This window comes from Rattus norvegicus, chromosome 18, assembly GCF_021556685.1.
Source record: "Rattus norvegicus strain SHRSP/BbbUtx chromosome 18, alternate assembly SHRSP_T2T, whole genome shotgun sequence".
Lineage (NCBI taxonomy): Eukaryota > Metazoa > Chordata > Mammalia > Rodentia > Muridae > Rattus > Rattus norvegicus.
The window spans coordinates 34590702-34615294 of NC_141551.1; the positions used below are offsets into that span (position 1 = coordinate 34590702).

Consider the following 24593-nt stretch of genomic DNA (forward strand, 5'->3'; position numbering starts at 1 on the left):
AGCTAAATCCAAGGATATTCAAGGATGTAAAATGGAATTAAAGAAGTGGTGCCCTTGGGGCATGATCCCACCCAGCTAAACTTAATGAGTTTACAGTTGTATGAGGATAGTTAAATCATGTTATGTGTTATTTTGCACTGATTGTTGTTTTCATTTGGACATAAGGAGATATGATCATGTGTCAGACTGACAAAGGATGAGTTGTGATGGCTATTCTCGGTTGTCAACTCTACTATATCTGGAATGAATTACTATCCAGAAATGGGGGGCATATCATAGTGGCCTTACTTATAAAGATCTTGTGAAAAGGAATTAAAGAAAAGCTTAGGTCCAGGTGTGATGGTACATGCTTTAATTCCATCATTCAGGAGACAGGCAGACAGATCTCTGAGTTCAAAGTCAGTATACAGTACAAGTTCCAGGACAGCCAAGGTTAGATAGTGAAGAAAATCATTGAATATAGAAAGCTGGTGAAGATGTACTAGAACAAGGGGGCTATGTTCTTGTCCCGGCAAGCAGAACTTGCCAGCTCCTGCTTGACAGTCAAGAATAGAAGGGTTACTGGGACAATTGATGTTGGTTAGCTAGAGCTAAGAAATTAGTGGTGATAAAGAAAAGACCAGCAGTATCGCTGAGGAGAAATCTGAGAAATGTTTTCTGAGAGCACAAATAAGCTGTGTTCTAGAGAGAGACCTTGTGCTGGCAGCTGGCAGAGATACTTGGTAATGTGTCAGGATCACCTAGATGGTACTGATTTCAAAAGTATGTAGGGGTCATGGAGAATCCCTGAGGCTTGACACTGAGAGAGCCCAGGAAAGGCCATTGGTGAAGCTGCAGCCTCAGTGGCATTTGAAGACCCAGGACTGAAGGGGGTCAGGCAAAGAAGTTGAGGCTTGGCACCATGAAGAGAGTTTGTGAGAGGCTATTGGTGAAGTCTAGTTGCAGCAGAAGACTACAGTGTATTGGAGATGCCAGTACCGTGGGATGTCTGCCAGGAACAGCAACAGCAATGGAGTGGAGTCAGCCAGAGCCTGGAGTGCTACAGAGGTCAGAGCTGAAGAAGTAACCTTTGGAGGAACCCAGAAGATCATATGTGGATCCTAGATATTGAATCAAAAAGCTGTGAAGTTGAAGTTGCCTTGGCAACCTTAAGATGTTAGAGATACCAGAGATGAGGGATACCTGATGAGGAAATTTGCCAACAGGGAATGGAATCAACCCAAGAGAAAGAATTGTGTTACAGTCAACAAAGCTGAAAAGATTTGTTGTATATCAGACATGGAGATGTATATTCTATACCATGATATCATTGGAAGTATGTGATCTGCCTTTGATTTTATAGGGTATTACAGTTAAGAGATGACTGATAGACTATAGGGACTTTTGAAGTTGGGCTAAATGTATTTCATATTATGTTATGGCTAGAAGCCTATGGGGGCCAGGGAGTGGAATGTGGAATGTGGTAGTTAGAATAGGTTCCTAGCATGGATTCATGTGTTTGAATGGCCAATAAGGACTGGTACAACTGGGAAGTATGGCCTTGTTGGAGTATGTGTGGCCTCATTGAATGAAGTGGATCGTTGTGGAGAGGTGGGCTTTGCGGTCTCACATATAAGCTCAAGTTAGACCCAGTGTGTAGTCCGTTTTCTCCTGGCTGCCTGTGGAAGACAGTCCCTTTTTGCTGCCTTCAGATCAAGATATAGAACTCTCAACTCCTCCAGCTGATGGACTGAACCTCTGAAACTATAAGCCAGCCCCAACTAAGTGTTTTCCTTTTGAAGTCTCTTGCCTTGATCATGTAGTCCTGTCAGAGAAAACTCTTAAGACAGTGGTATTCCTCTGCAAACCTTAACTGAGCCCAGAACTATTGAAATGATCTTGATGTGATCATTGTTAATACATTGCACTGTCTGGATTTCCTTATATTTTAATGATTGGTAGTTTCAGAAATTTGGGAATCAGTAATGTAAGAAATACATAGTGAAGAAATATAATCATAATGGATTCAGATTTGAGTTTATCTTATTGATAAGGAAGTAAGGTATATGTGATGAATGTCCACAGATAGATGTATGTGTCTCCCTCCTGCCCCCAGGACTGGTGACTGAACCCAGGGCCTTAAGCATTTCAGGCAAGCACTCTGAATCCAGCTGGAGACAGTTTGTAGCTATCATTTAGTACCTGATGTTTGCGAGTGTAAGATGTAAATGAAGGGGAATGGTGCTGCCTCACGGGATTGTGATCTTAGCTTACGTGTTTATGCTTGAATGTTATGGCAGGAACCTGCCAGTGACTGATGGAGTATGTGGTGGTGGTCGTCCGAGCAGTCTTAAAGGCAGCTTAGCACCGTGTGCAGGCTCTTGTTGCTTAAGGTCTCTCTATGATGGCTTGGGAAGGGTGGTGCTTCTTTAAGGGACAAACATGGTTATGTAGCTATTTCATTTGTCTATGTGTGCTCCATTTCTGTATATAAAACCCTCATCAGTGAGTGCCCCTCCCCTTCTTGCTGTTTAAAAGACTTAAACATAATAAAGTCATGCTCCCTTCATTGCTTTTGAATACCAGTTTTGATATTGGATGCCTGAATATTCTACTGGTACTGTGTCATTCTAGTTTTACTGTTTTTCCACTTATACATTGTCACTGCTCTTTTTTAGACTCCTACCCTGGGTTAAATAGCGTGGACTAAGCAGTGTTTTGAGCATGTGGAACTCGTAGGAACTTACTCATTATCTTGGCATCGCTCTCGGGTTCTCCCGTGACTCTGCATTGCCTTTATCCTTTTCCTTAGATTCATTACCCTTAAGCAAGGGCAGATACCCTGTTGTGGAAAGTAGGAGTGAGTTGAGTGAATACTTTTTGCCATCTCCTTGGTTGTAATCTTTTCCACTTGAAATTTTATGTTCCTATAAACTTATTTTCCTGGCATTGGTCCTTTGGACTATAGCTTAGTATTCTTAACACAATATTTTAAAATTTAGTTCTGTGAACTATAAATAATATAGATATGTAATTAATTACATGGGAATAAACATTCAGACCCTTTATTTTACTTGAAGTTGAGCATAAGCTTTTTTTTGTTTTTGTTTTTTTTGTTTTGCAAGTTATGGAAACTGATCATGAAGTCAACTTCTCAGGGAATTCAGGGAGAACAAATATATCTTCAGCCAGTTTAGTGGTCTACAATTGCTGAATGGTGTATATATGGGATTGGGCAAATGTTGCATGTACTTTGTCTTTTTCACACTGTTATAAATTATATTAATATGATACTGTACCCTAAGACTAGGTCTATGCTAGACCAACAATTCATTCCTGGGCCCCTGAAGATACTTCTTTGGCCCTGCTGTCTATTTAGCCAAGGTGAGTTCCTCATTAACAAGTACAAAATCACTCACATCTTTCCAGCTTAAGTGAGGTTGTCATTTAGAAGCTTGAAGATGGTAGTGGACAGAGTTTTGTTTTCAGGTGGACAATACAATTGGGCGGTTTGTATACAACTTTGCACTTACTAAAAATTGAAGTTGCTTAAAGATTGAGATTACTGTTAGTAATTTGGCAACTTTACTCTTAGTTTGATACAGGTACAGTTTGATACGTTTCTTTAAAAAAAATCACTGAAAAGCTAGTGAATTATCACAGTGGATTTTATTTGGAACTAGGTGAGTTATAAACAAATTGCTTTATTAAGTGAGAGCTAAAACCTTTAAAAATGTGAAGAATAGATTTTATTTTTCGATTTCTACTTTATTTTTGATAATTAAAAATGTGTTAGCAGAACCCAAATTACCCTGAATTTTACATTCACCCATTCACACTATAAGAAGCACTTAAAATGTTTTCTTAAGATTTGAAATAATCAAGGTATTTGCTGCTCCATTCATTCCTAACCAGACATTAGTTGTGTGCATCTCCTTTCTCACTGTGCTCTTTCTTGCTTAGACAGTTGCATTAATGTAATTGATCTCTCTTCTTCCTGTGCATTTATCCAGTTCACTCATCACATACACCCTTCATTTACATTTATGAAATCTTGCCAATAATGTGAGAACACACTGTTATGTGCACTAACATGTAGTTTGCTACCCCATTTTCTCTGTGTAAGCGCTGCCCTTTACCTGTTCAGCAGAGTAGAGACTTGCTGACCCTTACTCCAGACTTGGTGTGTGCCTCATGTCTTAGGAGATGAGTGTTCACTTGTGATTTGTGACCACTGCTGCTCTCTACCCTTTGCTGTACTCATGCTTCTTTTAATATTTGCTTATTTTCTCTTTGAGTTCCTCTTTCTTTGAAATCTTGACTTGTTGAGGTTTAATAATCTCAGTGTAAAAATTTCTGTATCCTCTACCTGAACAGACTAGGTCTTAGTTACACTCCTGTACATTTACTCCATTCCATTTTGTGCCCTACTATTGTTTCTGTCTATATTTTATGTAGCTATTTTTAAACTTCTTGAACATGGGTTTTGTTGACACATTTCTTACAGTGCATGAGATGATGGCCCTTTAAATACTGAGAGAGTGAGTGGGTGAGTGACAGAAGGATACAGTAAGGGTCATGAGTGATACATATTGTTTTCTCTTTCATCAGCACCCACAACACAAGACCAGACCCCAAGTTCTGCTGTTTCAGTTGCCACGCCTACAGTTAGTGTTTCAGCTCCTGCTCCTACAGCCACACCTGTGCAAACTGTACCCCAGCCGCACCCACAGACGTTACCTCCTGCTGTTCCTCACTCAGTCCCTCAGCCGGCAGCAGCAATACCTGCTTTCCCACCAGTAATGGTGCCTCCGTTCCGTGTGCCCCTTCCTGGCATGCCAATTCCACTTCCAGGTAAATGCAGATCACACTTGATGTTCTAGCTGTTCCTCATTGTCAGTTTGTTCTCATGTGTCTGTTGCATTTGAAATTGCCTTGAATCTCACCTGTTTGAGATGGTTTTGAAAGATTCATGGCTAACTGCGATATTTTTTTCTTAAGTTTTTGGTAAATGTCCTTTTTTGTTGTTGTTTACATGTCTTAAGTCACATTTAAAAATACACTTATTTTGGATAATAGCCTCAATAAACTAAATTTTTTTTTGTTTGTAAATATGTTCTAAATGTGATTTTTTTTTTTTAAAAAGAGATTGAATCTATGAAGTTGATAAATTACAAGCTGTAACAGCTAGCACAGGTCAAGTAATGTACACTGTATATCATTCTAACACATTGTATGCATTCAGTCTTAAGTTTTGTAACCATTCTTAGGAGGTAGGTAGATTTGCAGACTGGTTTAATTATTTTTTTGTCCAGTATTACTTAGTTAAATGTCAGCATTAGGATTTGATCTGCTGCCCTCCAGATCCAGGTGCCAAGCTCTTAGTAATCACGTTTCTTTACAACACTTTTGAAGTAAAGTATGCCCTGCATTATTTAACAGTTTCTTTCGGGTAGATTTGTGTGTTATTGACCAGGGAATTGAGGAGTAGAAAGCGAGTTTAAGGATTTGTTTTGTGGAGAAGTTTTCCATTAGGGAACGCTATTGTTGGGCATTCTAGTTTGAGTGAATTTGCCGTTGTCAAATCAATGTATTTAATACTTGATCCATGATTCAGTCATCCCTTATGTATTCTAGCTGAAAATATTGTTTCTGTAGACAAGTTTTACAAGGTTAGCTTGTGGTAAGCATGAAGAGGACCTGGCTTCTGTCTCTAACTTTCACACTTTTCCCAAGGCTTCTGCCACTTACTGGATAAGGTTCTGTATAAAAGCAAAGGTGTGAATACATTTAAAAATTAAAAATTTTCAAGAACCAAAAAATTAAGAACTGGTGTTTTTTATTGGATTAAAATTTTTTTTATACATTATTGATATAGTGGTAGGTAAGTGCTAGAGAGAAAATGCCCTATATGTGAAGGTTTGAATCTGTAGTCATTTAAAAATATGAAAAGTTGTTTGGTACAATTTTTTTTTCTTGAGTTATATTTAAGGCAATGACACTTGTCAAACCCTTTTTCTTTTTAAAAACTGTTATTATTATTTATTATTATTACTGTGTTGTTGTGTAGCCCAGCCTAGCCTGGGGCTCACTTGTCTAGTCTTCAGGCCTTGAAATTGCAGTCTACTTTATAGTTAAAGACAGCATGAAGGCCAATTCTGGGTTTGTGTGAGGATGCCGAGCTCTTAATTTGTAGAGAACAGACTGAGAGGTGGCACTATGATCCCATAAAAATATTTCAAAAGATTATTGTCTTTTGAAAGGATGTTGACTTTGTTCCATATGCTTTTACTAGAGCAGAGGAAAAAGGCAAAGGGTACATAGTACTAGCAAAGATTTGTGGAAAGTGGGAGTTTGTTCAGTTCCTCATTTTCATACTTTCCAAAAATTTAGAATAGGTGGTAGTGACCACAAACTGAAGATGATTCTTGTGCAATTAGGCAGTAAAAGACACTTAAAAAATGGCAGCCACTAATGATTTTGTAGGTTAACTGGAAGAAAACTGATCTCTCTCTCTCTCTCTCTCTCTCTCTCTCTCTCTCTCTCTCTCTCGTGTGTGTGTGTGTGTGTGTGTGTGTGTGTGTGTGTGTTTGCATTTCTGGGGATTGAACTCAGGGATTTGTGCAGGGTAGGCAAGTGTTAATACCCCTGAGCTGTACTCCAAACTCAAGAAATCTCCACCTGTGTAGCAGTGGGGTGGTTCAAGCTTTAGAAGGTGTCTTATAGAGAGTAAGAGTAATATTAGTTGGCACTGAGGCATTTCTGATTTGATAATCATTTTTTTCTCATTAACCTTTTCACTAAATTCTACAAGATGTTTTAGTGAAAAGACAAAACACTTATCTTCTTCTCCCCAAAGTTTTGTCTGTGATCCTACCTTTCCCCCTTCTTTATGTCAACTCTGTGTTAAGGTGAATTGGAAGGATTTATTTGTGTTACGTATTTTACAGCTTGAAATTCTATTTGTAATAGCATTGTCTGGTTGTAATAAGAATGACTAAGTAGGAGACGAGTAAGATGAAGGAAAGTGGTAGAAGATTTAGATGAAAAGGTGGAGTTCAAGGGTGGTAACAGATTAGGATTAGATGTATCTACTTCTAGAACTGAAATCTTACTTGCAATTTTAAGAAACTGTCATTGACCTCAGAATCTAAAATGCTAAGTGGAATTTTCTAATTTCCTAATAGAGCATATTTTGAGGACAGCATAATTTGTAGGAAAATTGGACAAAAACTTCCCCCTTTTAAAAAAGGTTAGTATTTTAGGTATGTGGTTATTTTGTGAGTATTCATAATATGCTTGTAATGTCTTCAGGGAAAGCCTTAGATTTATCTGTGTAGGTTGAGAAGAAACATATGCTAATAGTTATGTAGAGATACTTAAGGTGGCTCCGTTGATTTTTATCATTGGCAGTTATGTCTGATTATGAAGATCTTTGATTCATTTAAAGTTACATAATGAACATTTTTTGGAGGATAGTTTAAGAGACTAGACTTTGGAAGAAAGTTTTATCCTAAGGGAAGTGGTGGTTTAATAAATAGGTTGGCAGTTCCTGTAGGTGGCAGTATTTATTTATATTAACTGAAACTTGAAGCCTGAAATTTCTTTTATGAAGTGAATTTTTCTTTTTGCTTCAACATTAGGGAAATAAAACAACGCACCCAGCTTTCTCCACTCAGCATCCTTTTACAGTCAGGGACTTTATTTTGGTTTACAGTTAGTAGGAAGTTTAGTGTTACTCTTTACATGGAATGGTAATGAAATATAAGGCACTTCAGAATTTGGTGCTTTTGTACGCGTGTGTGTGAGCATCATTTCAATTATTTGAAAACGCAGAGTTTTAATTTTGATTTTACTTTCTGAACTAGGAGAGACTTCCCATCCTTCAATGGGAAAATTTATTTTTAATATACTATTTAACATTTTTAAAATTTGCAGTACCAAACTAAGTTGAGTTTTTTCCAGGAACAAAACAGTAAAAATTATTTCCCCTATGATTCTTCAGATTTTTATTTTTAAAACATTTTAAAATTCACATTCACTTTTGAATTTCCTCAGTTTTCCAGCTTTTCTTTTCACCTTTAATCATCATTCTATTACATCATGATGAGTCTTCCTCCTTCTCAGACTGTACATAATATCTGTTCCTTAATACGGGCTCCTTCACCCAGCCTAACTGACAACGGACAGTGACTAAGAACATCAGAGGGTTGCTTTGGCCTGCCTTGTGGTGTTCGTGCCATTTCATGTGGCGGCCATTAAACATATTTTGACACTAGTTGAATGGAAGCCACTCTCTCCATCTGTGCTTTCATTTTAACCGTTACTGCCTGCAGGGGAATATTTGAATCCATTTTATGGCTTAATTTTTTCTTATTCCCCCACCCCTCAGGCCCTGTCGTTTTCTATTTTTGTATAGTTGTGCCATACCATTCAGCCCCAGCATGTGTTGTCAAATGAGCATCAGGATAGCAAAAGCACTGTCAGACAGTACTGTGTGCAGTGCCTTTTACTATCGGGTAAGCATCCATCCGCAGCTGGGTTTGATGTCTGCTCGACAAAGGTCCCACACAAGAATTTATTAGTGTGTAACCAAGCGGGTTTCTTTTGCTGATTTTAAATGTTGAGGCTCCTTCAAACATGAGAGCTGGTAGGTAACTGGTGTTGTAGCTAGAAATAGCATCACTCGATTTGGCACTATGTCCCACAAAATGTCAAACAACTATTTTATTCCATTCTTGGTCATTCTCATTGGAAATAGATTCTAAATTGTAGTGGTAAACTATCTCCCTGAATCCCAGTGGTAGCCGACATACAATGGCAGCTTTCCAACCAATGCTTGCTTATCCATTTTACAGGTGTAGCAATGATGCAAATAGTCAGCTGCCCGTATGTAAAGACAGTCGCTACCACCAAGACCGGTAATTTTAAAACCATCTTAGTTTGTTTTGTCTGTAAGTTGGCATGGTAGTGAATGTTGTTGTTTATCCTTTTATTTATTTATTTTTGCCCTAGTGAGTGGAGCTTAAAAAATATTTTTCTTTTTAATGAGCAGTTTAAATGCAGTTGTCATATTTGGCCAACACTTAATTTCCCAATTTCCTGTAGTATTAGCTTCTTTGGTTCACAAAAGCAAATGAGGTCAGATCACTTTATATATCTTAATTTATGTAATAAGTGTAAACAACTTCATTCTCATATTCATAACATTTAATTTTATTTTTGATGTATGTTTTTAAGTTAAATATAAAATGTCATTTCCATGTGTAAAATGATGTGGTTACACTTGCATGCAAGTGACTATGTGTGTGTGTGTGTGTGTGTGATATTTGTATATAGCATACATTTGCATTTTAAAGTTACCAGAGTAAGACTACCTGGATTCTAGGATTTTGTTTTGGATTCTGTTTGGATTCTTGTATCCTTATATTAACAGTATTTATAAAAAAAACAAAAATTGTGGCTTGTCTTTTAAAAATAGATCAGCCTTTTTGAGGAAAAGGGTAATCTGATAGTCCACATATTTACCATTTGGAGTTGGTAATAGTTGTTTTGCTTTAAAACTAAGAATTTTAATTCTGACCCCTTTAAGTATTTTACAAGTTGGAAATAATTTTGGGTTAGGAATTACACCCAGTGACTGTTATCATCATGATAGTTAGACATTGTCATAGAGCACACCTAAACTTTTGACTGTTCTTAAGGTATTTTTTGGATTCAATTTTGTATCCATTTGAATTTAGACATTAGAATCAGAAATCCAGGGAAGTAGAATCAATACTTATATCTCACCTTTCACATACTATTCTTGTTCCAAGTATTTATTAATATTTACTAGGAAGATTTAGCTTGTGGTTTTATTTTATGTCATGTCTTAATACTTAGGCCTAACTTTTTATTATTTTTTCTAGGTGTATTACCAGGAATGGCCCCTCCTATAGTACCCATGATACATCCCCAGGTTGCTATTGCAGCTTCACCTGCTACCTTAGCTGGAGCCACCGCAGTTTCTGAGTGGACTGAATATAAAACAGCAGATGGGAAGACGTACTATTATAATAATAGAACACTTGAATCAACGTGGGAAAAGCCCCAAGAACTGAAGGAAAAAGGTATAGTTGTTTTGTGACTCAGGACGAATTATGAACTACATAATAAGTAGAATGCTATTTGAAATTTGTACTTTGTAAGCTAAAAAATAGTTTTAAAATATTCATGTATATTAACACATTTTTCAGCTATAGTGTTATGTTGTTGTTATGGAGGTTTATGATACTAATAACAAAATTTAGGTCTTTGGAACCTAGTATGTGGTAGACTCAATGTTCTATGTTGTGAATTCCTGCTTCTCAACAGTTCAGTATTATGGATGGTTGCTGCACATGGTATAGGTAACTTGCGAATATGTTCTCTTGAAGTCAGCAGGTTAGAGAGTTTTCTAGTTATATTAGTGACAGTACCAAGAAGGGCATTTTATATTTATGGTTAACATTTAGAAATAGAACATTTCAACTGCTTATTTCGTAGAAATTCTTTTAAAAAATACAGATAAACTGTTGAATGACATCATCTTAGTTTTTTAACAGAAAAATTAGATGAGAAGATTAAAGAACCAATTAAGGAGGCATCTGAAGAGCCATTGCCAATGGAGACAGAGGAGGAAGATCCTAAGGAAGAACCTATAAAGGAGATAAAGGAGGTAAAAGGCCAAGGCAGCTAAACTGGGGCCACCCTGAGTTTCCTGGCAGGGTTTACACAGAACCAAACATGTATTTGCCCTATATTAAAAGAGTTGTAAATTTGGCCTCTAAAAGTTTAAAGTTCTAATAATTTTTCCTTTGGAAGTTTCATTCATTTTTTTAAAGGTAATTTCTGTTTTTAATACTTTTTCTTTGAAAGTTTCATTAATTTTTTTGGTGTATTTTTAATTTTTTTTATTTTAAAGTAAATGTGTGTGTGTGTATTTTCATTGAATGTGTTTGTGGGTACCCCTCCACTGGGGCTTTAGTTATAGGCAGTTATGAATTGCTTTTTATGGGAACTGAGAACTGAAGTCAGGTACCCAAGAAGATCAGTGTACACCTCTTACAGCTGAGCCATCTCTCCAGCTCTTTCCTTTTTATACTTTGTCAAGGTCAGGATCTTGGGCTAGAGATTGGACCTCATCTGTAAATTCTTGGCTTGTAGACTAGTTTGAGTAAAGTTGTACATCTTACTAGTTGGGTGTATTTCATCTGCCCTCTCCACGGTCCTGTCTTAAGTTTAGAATGGTCCTTTTGTGACCCTTGAGTTCTGAGTTTTGGGAGCTGCTTTTATTCTCTAGGATGACAGTGGTAGCCATGTTTCAGTACTGCAGAAGTTAGCAGAAGAGAGAACCCATGTTAAAGGGAGAGGAGGTCTAATTTCTCCACTCTCGTTCTTTCAGTCGCAGGTGCATAGCTAGTCTGTCTAAGATAGGGCCAGTTGTTGATGCTTGTTTCTGCTGATGTGTGATTCAGCTTTTTAATGTAGGGCAAGGATGTAGGATTTTTGAGAAATTCCTACTCAGAATCTACTCTTGGAGTTCTTCCAAGAGATCTTGGGTTGGTTTTCGTTTGAGGTATTTGCAGTGACAATTTATTTCTTATTTGTCTTGTGTTATTAATTAAATATAATATTACTTCCCTTAGGAACCCAAAGAAGAAGAGATGACTGAAGAAGAAAAGGCTGCCCAGAAGGCAAAGCCAGTAGCTACTACTCCTATTCCTGGTACTCCATGGTATGTACTTATCTGACCAATTTTATTTCTTTTTTTATTATACTTGATTGTTTAAATGACATTTCTGTAGGAAGAAAAGAGATTTGTAAAAGTATGGGTCAGATACATTTTTTAACTATTAGATATTTTGATTCTTGTTAGGGTGTTTAGACTTAGAATTCAATTGCCATAAGTATTTTTTATAATTATCACATAAAAATCTTCCCTTCATGGTTCCGTACTGATATTGTTTGAACTACTGTGAGATCTCGAACCTGCTTCTTGTTTAATGTTTTAAATTTATTTATGTGTAAGTATAAACATGCATATGTAGGCTCACACTGTGATTATTACAGAACTCTGGAAATAGGACTTTTTCTTCACATAGGAGAATCTGCTTGTCTTTTCTTCTTGGGTTGGTTTTTCCATTCTTCCTCTGTTCCATTAGTGTCTCTTCTATTACTTCTCTTGCTTATTTAACCCTTACCCACTACGTATACACTGATTGCTTTGCTCTTGTTTTGCTACTTTTGTTCCTTTCCCTCTTTGCCTTCCCCAAATGCCATTTTTTTCCAGTAGTGGCCCTGCCTCTCTGTTAAAAACCATGTACGTGAGGTAATGTTGAGTAGATACCTTTGTTTCAGCATTATTTACAAAATGACAAGCAGGTCTTGAATTTGATCAGATAGAAATTTTATCTTTTGAGTTTCCTCAAAAGGCTTCTAGTTGTTGGTGTATATGAGTGATGTTAGTAGCTGATACTGATGATCAGATCAGTTATTGATAGCTAGATCAGTGGTTTTCAATCAGCAGTAATCCTCAGTGGACAGAACTGCAAAATGTTGGAGACATTTTTGATTGTTAAAACTTGCAGATTGTTAATAGCTTGTAGTAGAGAAATAGCGGTTGTGTTCAATACCTTACCATGCACAGCTCCCTATGTATAGAAGTTATATGCCCAGCATGTTATTAGTGCAAGGAGGCAAATCCCTAGACTAGATTCTATAAGTTATTAAGGGTTGATAGTGCTATGTCCTTGTATTAACCCTTTTTTACTTTATTAACTGAAGTATCTTTGGAGAGATATCCTCCTCAGCATTGGTATCTTAAAGGGATAGATTGTATTAGAAAGGACCCAGAATAGTTGATTTAAATGTCTTTATGTTTCTGTCTGGTAGAGGGATTATCTTCACTGATGTTCCATTGTCCTATTTCTGACTTTCGTAAGATTCATTCTTGGTCTTCTGATGATTCTTTCATATTCTTCTTTTTTCTGTTGTGACAAGATGTTGAGGCTTGTCTTATGTATTTCCAGTTTGAGACTCAGTCGGTTTTTCAAGGAGATGTTTCTTTTTGTGAGAAGTTGCTTTTATAGGTCACAGTGTTGAAAACGGGTAGTGCTGCTATTGAATTCTTACTAGTTTAAAAGACTGTAGTGGATTTAGATGGAAGACACATATTTAAAGGTACAGTTAAAACTTCATGCTATTTTGTGCCATTGAGGCTTACTGACACTGCCATTTTTCTGAACTACATCATCTCACATGACTTTTTCAATGATTACTATTTGCATTTCTTACACAGGTTACAATATCAGCACTAAACTGCCTCTAATGTAATTGCTAAGGCTGTTGAAACTGTTCTCTAGTTATTTTTATGTGTAGGGTATGTCACCAAGGGTTGTAGTAAAAATGTGTTTTAAAGATCCTACGTGTAGTTTTCTGTGAATGTATTTCACTGACTTGATAAACTCATTTAAAAGTAATTATATAAGATATGCGTCTGATATAATTTCAGTTATGAAAATAGTCTAGTTAATATCCAGGCTTTCCTAAGTTTGATTTCTCTGTGTTCGTGAACAGTTGAGCAGCTTCACACCTGTTCTGTTTGGGTTTTCAGGTTTCACACATGGAGCTGTCCATAGAGTAGCTTCATGTTCTTTTAGACTTTGTGTAATTATTGCTTCTTTCTTTTTTCTGTTCTGGACCACTTGTAATTTGTATGTCTAGATGTTTGGATCTAGTCTTTACTCTAAGCCCTTAACTGTTTTTTTTTTTTTTTTTTTTTTTTTTTAGATTTATTTCTTCATTTAATGTATGTCTATACTGTAGCTGTCCTCAGACACACCAGAAGAGGGCATCAGACCCCATTACAGATGGTTGTGAGCCACCATGTGGTTGCTGGGAATTGAACTCCGGCCCTCTGGAAGAGCAGCCAGTGCTCTTAGCCGCTGAGCCATCTCTCTAGCCCTTCTTATGATTTTTATCTTTAGGTTTTTCATCATTGACCTAACTTAGGTAGTGAGTTTCTTTTTTCTTAAGGAGGGGTAGAGGAAGGCTGAAGATGTCTTCCCCTTCTGGTATCCTCAGCAGGGCCGATTTCAAAAGCAGAGCAGTGAGTGAGGAGGGTGTGTGCGTGTGTGACTTCCCCACCATCATAGTCTGCTCCAACTCTCCTTTGCATCATCCATCAGCAGTTTAAGGAATCCCTTCAGTCAGGGCTTCTCAACCGTGGGTTGTGACCTCTTTGGGGTTGCATATGAGATAATCCTTCATATCAGAAATCTACATTATGGTTCATAACTAGCAAAATTACAGATGAAATAGTAACGAAAATAATTTTATGGCTAGGGGTCACAACAATGTGAGGAACTGTATTAAAGGGTCACAGCATTTGGAAGGCTGAGAACCTCTGCCCTAAGTGGATTGTCACTACAGGCTGCAGCTGGCCATCTATCTCACCCACTCCTAGTCCCAGCCCTTTGGGCCACTCAACACATACATGTCTTACATACCACCTTTCTGGCCTCCCTGTTGCTAAGTAACAGTAATGACCATCTTAATTCTATCCAGAATATCAGCTTAGAATGTCTTATAATAAAACTGTATGAACTGTCTGTGGTTTTACACTTTGATCCTTTAAAGGGCCTTTATTATTTAATTTATGCATATTATGCCACTCAACTGATCTTCTAAATTAGGTATATATTTTAGTTTTTTCTACCTGGTCCTATACCTTTGTTATCAGTGTAGATAGGCTGTTATTTACCCACTTGGTTCTCTCACACTCTTAGTTCTGTAAGCCTAGATGGTAGCAGGCTCTAGGTTGCTGCCAGAGTGCCTGTTTGAAGCTTTTGTGTTTTTGTCAAACAGTGTTTTACAAACAGGAACATTCAGTACTTCCATAAATAAATAGTCAGCATTACCTTCGCATGAGATCAGCATTGCTCTGCTTGACTGCCCTGCTCTGCACCTGTTCACTGTGCTGGTGTGGTGCCCAGAGTTGAAGCAGGTCTGAGGGTCACTTCTGCTTAAAAGAGATGTTTAGTTGGAAATTGGGAGTGGAGGGGAAGGCTGCCATGTTTCATGATCATATGTAACAAGCAGTCTGGAAAGTTATTAAAAAACAATTCATTTAAAGAGTATATAATAAAGGTGTATGAAGTTTAAAATTATAGAATTTGACCTGTACCAAACTTCTCTTGTGTAGTACATGTAAAAGACTAAGACCTACTCTCTTGTATTTGGTGTATCTTGTGGGTGTGTGAGGAATATTATTTAACATTTAACATATTTAGAAATACTTATTTTTATGTTTTTTCACTAAATTTGTCTTAGAAATAATCAGTTTTAGAATATGTAAAGTAGCAATTGTATTACAATGCATACTTTTTCTACAGGGGATTGGTAAGGTTTTTTCTTCTTTGTTTCCTTCCTTTCCTCCCTCCTCTGTGTTTGCCAGTTTGTGTTTTGTTCCTTTTTTGCCCATCTGTTTGTCCCTGGCATTATAAAAAAAACTACCTTTGGGTTCATTTGTTGATGAACATACTCAACTGTTTTTGTTGTGTTGATTCCTAGATGTGAAAAAGCTGAGTCAAGTGGTAGTAGCTATTTAAAGTTTTGGTAGCTAGAGTTCGGAGGACTTAAAGGATTCTGCCAGTTTTCTCAGACAGCGGCCTTGAGCTCACCAGCTGTTTATACCAATGTTGTGAAATTTAATTCCGTAATTTAACAAAGGGATGTTTATGTATTTACTTTCTGTTTGTTTTTAAGACAAGGTACCCTCCTTTCTAGCTCAGTCTTTAGACTCAAGATTTGGCTTTAGACTCAAGGTTTTTCTGTCTTAGTCTTTTGGGTAATAGGATTGTAGTCATTGTCACGGTGGTCGACTGGGATACTGTACTCTTAGAATGCTGTTGAAGTTGAACTGATTTCATATTTACTAGCCATATTCCTTTTTACAGTCTTTGCTAATTTGGGGGTGGGGATTGCTTGGTGTTAAAAAGTAATGTATTGTCTTTTTTGTATATTGCTATTTAACCCTTTTGCTTTTACATGTATCCAGTTTACCTAAATCTGTTTTATTCTGGTAACTTGTGTAAATTTTATATTTACTGTTAGTTGAGTATTTAGTGGTAGATTACTTACTGAGAAGTGTGTGAGGATCTGGGTCATATCCCTAGCACCATAGAACTAATAATTGTATTTATTTCATCTGGTTTTAAAGTGGGTGTTTTGCCTACATGTATGACTGCACCACGTGCCTGCCTTGTACCCATGGAGGCCAGAAGAGTGCATTCTGATCTCTTGGAACTAGAGTTACAGACAGACAGATGTGATTTTGATTCACTATGTGGTTGCTGAAAATTGAACTTGGGTCATCTAGAAGAGCAGTCTTAATAGCTGACTTATTCCTCCAGCCTCAGAATTAATATTTTGATGAGGCCAAGTTAATTGATCTTTTTTATTTCTAATAAGGTCAAATTGGAAGTCCTGTATTCTTATTCTCTAGGAACCAATGAGTTTTTGGTTCTAAGTTTTGAAAGTTCTTATATACACATTTTTAAGGTCACAGACTTACTGTAACTTTTCCATTGACTTATTAAAGTTGTGGTATAATTTAGCTTATAGTTATTTAAATAGTCCTGTACTATTGTGGACAGTGATGACTGCCTTTTTTCCCCATGCTTTATTATTAATCTATGGCTTTTTGTTTTTTCAAGTCAGGCTGACCTTGAACTTGTTGTATAGCTGAGCGAGATCATGAGCTCCTACTTCCCAAGTACTGGACCATTTCTCCTGGTCCTGTGGGTTTAACTTAGTAAATACTTTCATAGGTAAAGGGAGGCGTCTGCTACCAGGCTCCATGACTTGGGTTGGATCTCTGGAACCCACATGGTAGAAGGAGAGAACAGACTCCCAGAAGTAACTTCCCCTATCCCCACATATACATTTAAGCAGACATGTAATAGAAAAGCTTTTTGAGTTTATCTTTGGGTTGGTTTTTTTCTTTTAATTTACTGAAAATTGCATAGAGCCTTTCTGTTTTCTTATTGTTCGTTTTTATTCTCAATATTTTGTTATGGCAAGTTTGAAATTTGCAAATATGTTGAGAATTCTTCAATATGAATTTATGCAGTGTATACATAATGACCATTGAGCTTATGCAGTTTTATGTTGAGTTTATACAGCATGTGCATAGTGACTATCAAGATTCTATAGTTTTACATTGAGTATATGTGTGCAAGTGACCACTGAGAGTCTCTACTTCTTTGCTGAGTATATACAGTATGTATAGTGACCACTGAGAGTCTCTACTTCTCTGTTGAGTATATACAGTATGTATAGTGACCACTGAGAATCTCTACTTCTCTGTTGAGTATATATAGTGTGTATAGTGACCACTGAGAGTCTCTAGTTCTCTGTTGAGTATATACAGTGTGTATAGTGACCACTGAGAGTCTCTAGTTCTTACTTGGCCATATTTGCTTTAACCTACCTGTCATTCAGTCCATTGGTCTTTATTTATACATTGAAAGTTATTATATACCTCATTTCTTAGTACTATAGAAGAATTTTTTGTGTTTCTTGGTTAATTCTGAGGTTCTCTGGCAGCTTCTCTGTGATAATGCACATATGTCATTCCTGTCTTGACTGTAGAGTAATGGAAGAGAGAAGCTTGGTGTGATGTTGTTTGCATATAATCTTAGTACATTAAGCAAGAGGTTCATGAGTTTGAGAGCAGCCTTAGCTACATAGAAGGAAAGTTAGGGAGAATAACATCATCTTTCCTGATTCATAAACATAATTTATGATGAAAAGATTGCCAGTTTAGGCCTTAAATATCAGAACAGTGTTCACTGTAGAATTGGACATGATTTGCTAGACATAGTCCTAGACATTATGATATTGTTTACTACTGTACATATGCCATAGATGTCAGAGGACAACTTTTCAGGGTCCTCTAGGATTACTTGAAACTGTCACCTGCAAATAAAAATGCTTTTCATCTATGAGTTTCATTAATTTTTCTCCTTTACTGATCCTCCTATAGAAAAAGGAAAATGGGAGAGCTTGCCTTCCTCCCTCCCTGTACCGGCGACGAGCATGCGTCTTAGTCTTTTTCCTTTGGAAATAGGGTCTTATTCTGTACACCAGCCAGGCCTCAAACTCGCAAGAGTTCTGCTGCTGTCTGTTCCCTAGTGCTGGGATTAAGGTGTACATCACCTCTCTTTCCCGCCTTTCGTCCCTTCCCTTTTCTTTTTCTTTCCTTCCTGACCTTATGCATGCTAAAATCTCTCAACTACTGAGCCACATCTGCCGTGACCAATTCAGTTTTTTATTTTCAGATGTTAGCTGTAGGTTTCTCAGGAGCCTTTATCAGCTTTAAAAGGTTTTCTTGTTTTAGTAATTTTTTTTTTTTTTTTGGTTCTTTTTTTTCGGAGCTGGGGACCGAACCCAGGGCCTTGCGCTTCCTAGGTAAGCGCTCTACCACTGAGCTAAATCCCCAGCCCCTTGTTTTAGTAATTTAAAAAACAAATCTGATTCTTTTCACCCACAACATCCCATTTTTGGGAGGAGGTTTCTCTGTAGCCTTGGCTGTCCTGGAACTCACTGTGTAGACCAGGGTGGTCTCTAGCCTCCAAGTGCTGCAATTAAAGGCATGTGCCACCATTGCCTGACTCCTCGTTTTTTTTTTTTTAAATGATGGGTTACTGGGGACTTGAACACTGCAATGCAGTCTTTGCATTTCCTGGATAAAAGTTGCTTGTATGTCCCTTACTAGGATGTCCTTTGCATTCGCAATGCAATCTGCATTGATTGACGTTATACTCTTTTGTTTTATGTTAAGTTCTTAGGTCATTAACATAACTTTTTTTTTAATTAATTTGAGTATTTCTTATTTACATTTCGAGTGTTATTCCCTTTCCTGGTTTCCGGGCCAACATCCCCCTAACCCCTCCATTTCTCTATGGGTGTTCCCCTTCCCATCCTCCCCCCATTGCCGCTCTCCCCCCAACAATCATGTTCACTGGGGGTTCAGTCTTAGCAGGACCCAGGGCTTCCCCTTCCACTGGTGCTCTTACTAGGCTATTCATTGCTACCTATGAGGTCGGAGCCCAGGGTCAGTCCATGTATAGTCTTTGGGTAGTGGCTTAGTCCCTGGAAGCTCTGGTTGCTTGGCATTGTTGTTCATATGGGGTCTCGGGCCCCTTCAAGCTCTTCCAGTCCTTTCTCTGATTCCTTTAATGGGGGTCCCATTCTCAGTACAGTGGTTTAATGATGGCATTCGCCTATGTATTTGCTGTATTCTGGCTGTGTCTCTCAGGAGAGATCTACATCCGGTTCCTGTCGGCCTGCACTTCTTTGCTTCATCCATCTTGTCCAATTGGGTGACTGTATATGTATGGGCCACATGTGGGGCAGGCTCTGAATGGGTGTTCCTTCTGCCTCTGTTCTAAACTTTGCCTCCCTATTCCCTGCCAAGGGTATTCTTGTTCCCCTTTTAAAGAAGGAGTGAAGCATTCACATTTTGATCATCTGTCTTGAGTTTCATTTGTTCTAGGCATCTAGGGTAATTCAAGCATTTGAACTAATAGCCACTTATCAATGAGTGCATACCATGTGTGTTTTTCTGTGATTGGGTTACCTCAGGATGATATTTTCCAGTTCTAACCATTTGCCTATAACATAACTTTTGAAACCAGGATTCCTTTCTAGTGTTTGTCCATCATGCCAACTTTAATATAGTTTGTTTGTTCTTGACTGTTTTTTTGAGGCCCTGTTGGTAAGCTTGTCCACGTTTTATAATTGTTACATCTTGTTTTAATCTTTGAACTCTCCTTCTCTCATATTCTTTGTCTCGAAGCTTGCTTTATTTATAGTTAAAGCCCAGCCATCCTTTTCTACTTTGTTTGGTGGTGTATATTCTTCGGTTTTTTTATTTTATATTTTGAGGCAGGTCTCTGGCTCTCCTAAAACTAACTCAATTTGTAGATCAGGCTGGCCTTGAACTCACTGGGATGCACCTCTCTACGTCTTATGAATGAAAAAAGAGAAAGGAAACACAAATAATGAGAGGGCTTGACTGCTCCTAGGTGTGGTGGAAGAGAACAGTTTATTGTAAATAAAAGGGAAAACATAGCCTGAGGCAGGGATGTCTGGGAGATTCTGGAGTGGACATGACCCTGAGCCATGAAAGAGAAGGGAGAAGAGAGGGAAGAGCCAAACCAAGAGGCCAGAAGGGTTAAGGGTAGTTGAAAAAAACCAGGTAAACAAAATTATATAAGGAAGAGCACCCCAGCTCCTGGGAGAAACTGGTGGCCAGGTCAGCTTTGATAGGTTAAATGGACGCCTCCATTTGTCCCAGGGTTTGAGATTTAACATCCTGAGTGCAGGGATTAAGTGTGAGTACCAGCACACCCAACTCTATTTTTCTATTTATTATGGCTTTTTTTTTTTTTTTTAAGATTTACTTATTTATTTCACATATGTGGGTACACTGTTGCTGACTTCAGACACACCAGAAGAGGGCATCAGATCCCATTACAGATGGTTGTGAGCCACTGTGGTTGCTGGGAATTGAACTCAGGACCTTTGCAAGAATAGCCAGTGCTCTTAACCACTGAACCATCTTTCCAGCCCATGGCTTTATATACTATATATATATTTTTAAAGTAGAATAATTATTTTATTTAATAGACTTTATATTTTTATATTTCAACATTACTATGGTTTTATATTTAAAGTGTTCCTTAGAAACAGCTTATAATGTAATGTTTTTATCTACTCTGTTTTTGCTTTTATTGATGTTTTTCAACCATAGTAGTTTTAGCCTATTAACAGTTAGTGTAAGTTTTAATAGTGTTGGGTTTGAAATATAATTACTTACTGTTTGTTTTTTTCTAGCCTTTTCCTCTCTTCTATCGTAATTTCAGTTTATTTAATTTCTTTAGCATTCTGCTTAATTTATTGACTTTTTTAGGACATCTCTTGTCATCAGTTGTTACTTTAGGAATTATAATATTCATACCTAGTCTCCATTTTGTTTAAATTGAATGTATTATTGTATGTATAAACCTGCTGCTGGACAGGCCCCTTTAAACCTGTACTGTACACACTGACTAATGTCCTAGTTATCCTATACATCACTTCTGTATGCATTAAAATTCCAAAGACAGAATTTCAAAAAACCTAAGAAGAAAAAAATTTTTATATTTACCATTTGTTGTGTTTTATTTATTGCTAAAGATGTGGGTTTTGTTGAGTTATTTCAGCATGGAGAACATTCTTCTTAGACTGATCTTCTGGATTGGAACCTCTTAGCTTCTCTTCATCTGAAAATACTTTTCCCCCTTTTGGTTCTGCAGGATGTGAAGTTCTGGTTGGTAATTCTTTTTTCCAGATCTTTTCTTGCTAAGGAATAAAATTGCCTCATATAAGTTTTGCCATTCCCCTCCCCAGTCCCTGGTTGCTCCTAGGATTTTTGTCCTTTATTTTTTATTCACAGCTGCTCCTAGTCATAAAGTCTAGGCTGGTTTTCTTGGAGTTATTTTTTATGGGGTTTACTAAGCTGTACTTCATACAACAAACTGAGAATTAGTCTGCTGTTATGCCTTTGGAAAAATTTGTGTGGGAGTGTTTTATCTTCCTGTATGTCTATGTACTATGTGCCCAGGCAGGCCAGAAGAAAGCACTGGATCCACTGAGAAAGGCGTTACAGTATGAGCTGTTATGTGGGTACTGGGCATTGAACCAGGTGCCTTTGCAAGAACCTCAGTGCTCTTTATGCAGAGCTATCTAACCCTAAGATCAGCTATTTTAAGTTTCTAAATTTTCTGTTTATCTTTTAAATTTTTTTCTATTCTGAAAACTGCCGTCTTTTGATTAACTTCAGATGTGTGTGTGTTTTAATCTCATGATTGAAAACATAGCTTTTGCTTTGTATTCTTTGACTATTTCAACATAGGATCCTTTGTTCATTTCAGTATCTAGCTTACTTTGAGCGTGGCAGTGTTGATAATTTCTGATTGTCTGAACTTGTGAAGGGTCGAGAATGGCCATTTCCTTCCCTATAGTTGCCTCTGTAAATTTTGACTCAGTGTACTTTTATATATTTAATGTTAAACTTACAACTAATTTTCATACACTTGTTTTTTTTTTGTTATACCTTTAGTTTTCTTATTGTAAAAATAGGACAAGTTGGGGGTTGGGGATTTAGCTCAGTGGTAGAGAGCTTGCCTAGCAAACGCAAGGCCCTGGGTTCAGTCCCCAGCTCTGAAAAAAAAAAAAAAAAAACGGAAAAAAAAAAATAGGACAAGTGGACTGCAGTGGTTTATGGGGTTTTAGTGCAGTCCTTTATTTAAATTTTACATATTCTATAATTAGGTCATGTTTTTATTTAAGAAAGAACAACTTATTAGGTACTATGGTTTGCTTTTTAAGCTGTAGAGTTATTAATAGTGTTTTTTTGTTGCCTTTGAACTTATACTTTAAATAGCTTAAAATTTTAGTGCTGTATCAGATTGGGTGTACTGAATTCAGTTCCTAGGCATTTTAAACTCCATTCACAAATGAATTTGCATTTCTGGTAGTCATTCATCTCTTGTTCTGAAAGCTGTTATAAAAACTATTATTAATTAGGACCTATCATTTTCTTACTGGTTGCCTGTCCTTTTGTCCTCTTAGAGTTAATATTAAAGACTAAGCTATCCTTTGTAACACAGGAAAATGGTGTTTTATCTTTAGGTGTGTTGTTTGGACTGGCGATGAGAGGGTCTTCTTTTACAATCCCACCACTCGTCTTTCTATGTGGGACCGACCTGATGATTTAATTGGAAGGGCAGATGTTGACAAAATTATTCAAGAGCCCCCTCATAAAAAAGGATTAGAAGACATGAAGAAACTAAGTAAGTTTTAAATTAGGAATTCATCCTCTGAATTTAACCCCCTTTCACTATTTGATGGATAGTATAAAGGCCATTTAAAACATTTAATTTTAAAAAATAGACTGTTATTCTGGTTTGGATACAATAAGAAATGAAAATTAAGGAATTCGGATATAGTTTTATTTTTTAAAACATCCTTGACTTACTAGTTTGAGATGCTGGAACTGTGCGATGCTTAGCTCATATTTTCAGTGAGTCTGAGATGCTGTTGGGTTGATGCTTACTAATGCTGCTGAAACCCTTAGCCTTTCACCTCCTTTTGTACTAGTGATAGAGTTTGCACTAATCAAACTATGCAGTATTTTTATATTTTCTAAAATTTCAATCTACATTTGCAAAATTTTATAAAACTATAAAAAATCAATTCTGTAGGATGTGGTGACAGATACTTTTAATCTCAGCATTTGGGAGGTAGAGGCAGGTTGATCTGTGAATCCAGTCCAGTCTGGTCTTCGTATTGAGTTTCAGATCAGCAAGGATATATATCTATATCTATAGATATAGATATAGATACCTGTCAACCAGAAAAACAAAAAATTTTTGAACTAGATAATAGCTTTCTTCTTGAATATAGAAATCCTTAGTTTTTAAGGCAGACATTTTAAAATGTACTGCCTCTTCTGATAGTATTTCAGAATACTGGGTACAAACATTTGTGTATAATTTTTGTTTAATTCTTGATGGAAATTTTACTCAATTTTGTATTATGTTTGTTCAGTGTTTTATTTAGTTTTTAATGGAACTCATGTATAATGTGGAAATGTGATAAATCATTTAACATTTCTAATGTGACATCTTGATACAGTCTTTAAAGTGAGCAAGAAATTTAATGGAGCATGCACATGTGCACATGTGGTTCCGGCGTTTGTTCTTTTAAGCACTTTGTAGATCATGTAGCTGACTTTCTGGTGCTGTTGCTTTGTATGATATTGTATGATGACAATACTTTATAGTCATAGTAAACAGTGCCAAGAAAGCATGTGATTTGCTTTTGGACTGTTTTGGGACATTTTCTTTATATTTGAGTAAAATTCATTATATAAGCATTCCTTCTTTAAAAATGTTCTATGAGTTATGAATTGGGAGTTTTATTTATTGGTAAAGTTAAAACTAGGAAGTTTTACTTGTACATTTTAAAGGTAAGGGCTGGGCAGGAGACCTGAAACCAAATTGATACTACATTTTGAAGGGATGATAAAAATAAAGAATTGTCATCATACTTGGCTTAGTGTCTGATTAAAGAGTAACTGTTTGGTAGATATTTTGTTCAGAAAGCTTGTGAATATGTGTGTGTAACTGTTGATAACAGTGTTTGAAATGTCTTTGCTAGGGCACCCGGCTCCGACAATGCTGTCCATCCAAAAGTGGCAGTTCTCGATGAGTGCAAGTGAGTGACACAACTGTCAATGGCAGCTTTTTCATGCATTGAAGTGAATTGTTCCAGCAGTGATCAGCAAAAGAATCAACAGCTGGAAGTTCACTAATGCCTACATATATTTTATTCAGTGTTTTAATGGATTTTTATCTTACAGTTAAAGAAGAACAAGAATTAATGGAAGAAATGAATGAAGATGAGCCTATTAAAGCAAAAAAGCGGAAGTAAGTAATACGTAGTTTGTGCATTTCCAGGTAGATTGACAGTGTAGAGTT

The 24593-nt window shown here is 36.9% G+C and overlaps 1 protein-coding gene across 26 annotated transcripts in view; it reads left to right on the plus strand.

The window, feature by feature from the left end:
• Tcerg1 (transcription elongation regulator 1) overlaps positions 1-24593 on the plus strand; it is a 60711-nt gene that overhangs the window by 12491 nt on the left and 23627 nt on the right. For 9 of the 26 annotated variants that reach the window (XR_015642311.1, XR_015642312.1, XR_015642322.1 and 6 more), the window contains exons 5-12: positions 4591-4833; positions 8838-8900; positions 9891-10091; positions 10566-10678; positions 11649-11737; positions 22744-22904; positions 24274-24330; positions 24476-24542. Coding sequence is in view for 12 of the 26 variants with exons in the window: in NM_001107390.2 (NP_001100860.2) it covers positions 4591-4833; positions 8838-8900; positions 9891-10091; positions 10566-10678; positions 11649-11737; positions 22744-22904; positions 24274-24330; positions 24476-24542 (994 nt within the window). In the remaining 14 variants the exon portion in view is untranslated. Of the gene's footprint in view, positions 1-3284; positions 3364-4590; positions 4834-7166; positions 7232-8837; positions 8901-9890; positions 10092-10565; positions 10679-11648; positions 11738-22743; positions 22905-24273; positions 24331-24475; positions 24543-24593 lie in introns of all 26 variants that reach the window. The other 17 variants (XR_015642313.1, XR_015642314.1, XR_015642324.1 and 14 more) reach the window with 5 other exon arrangements.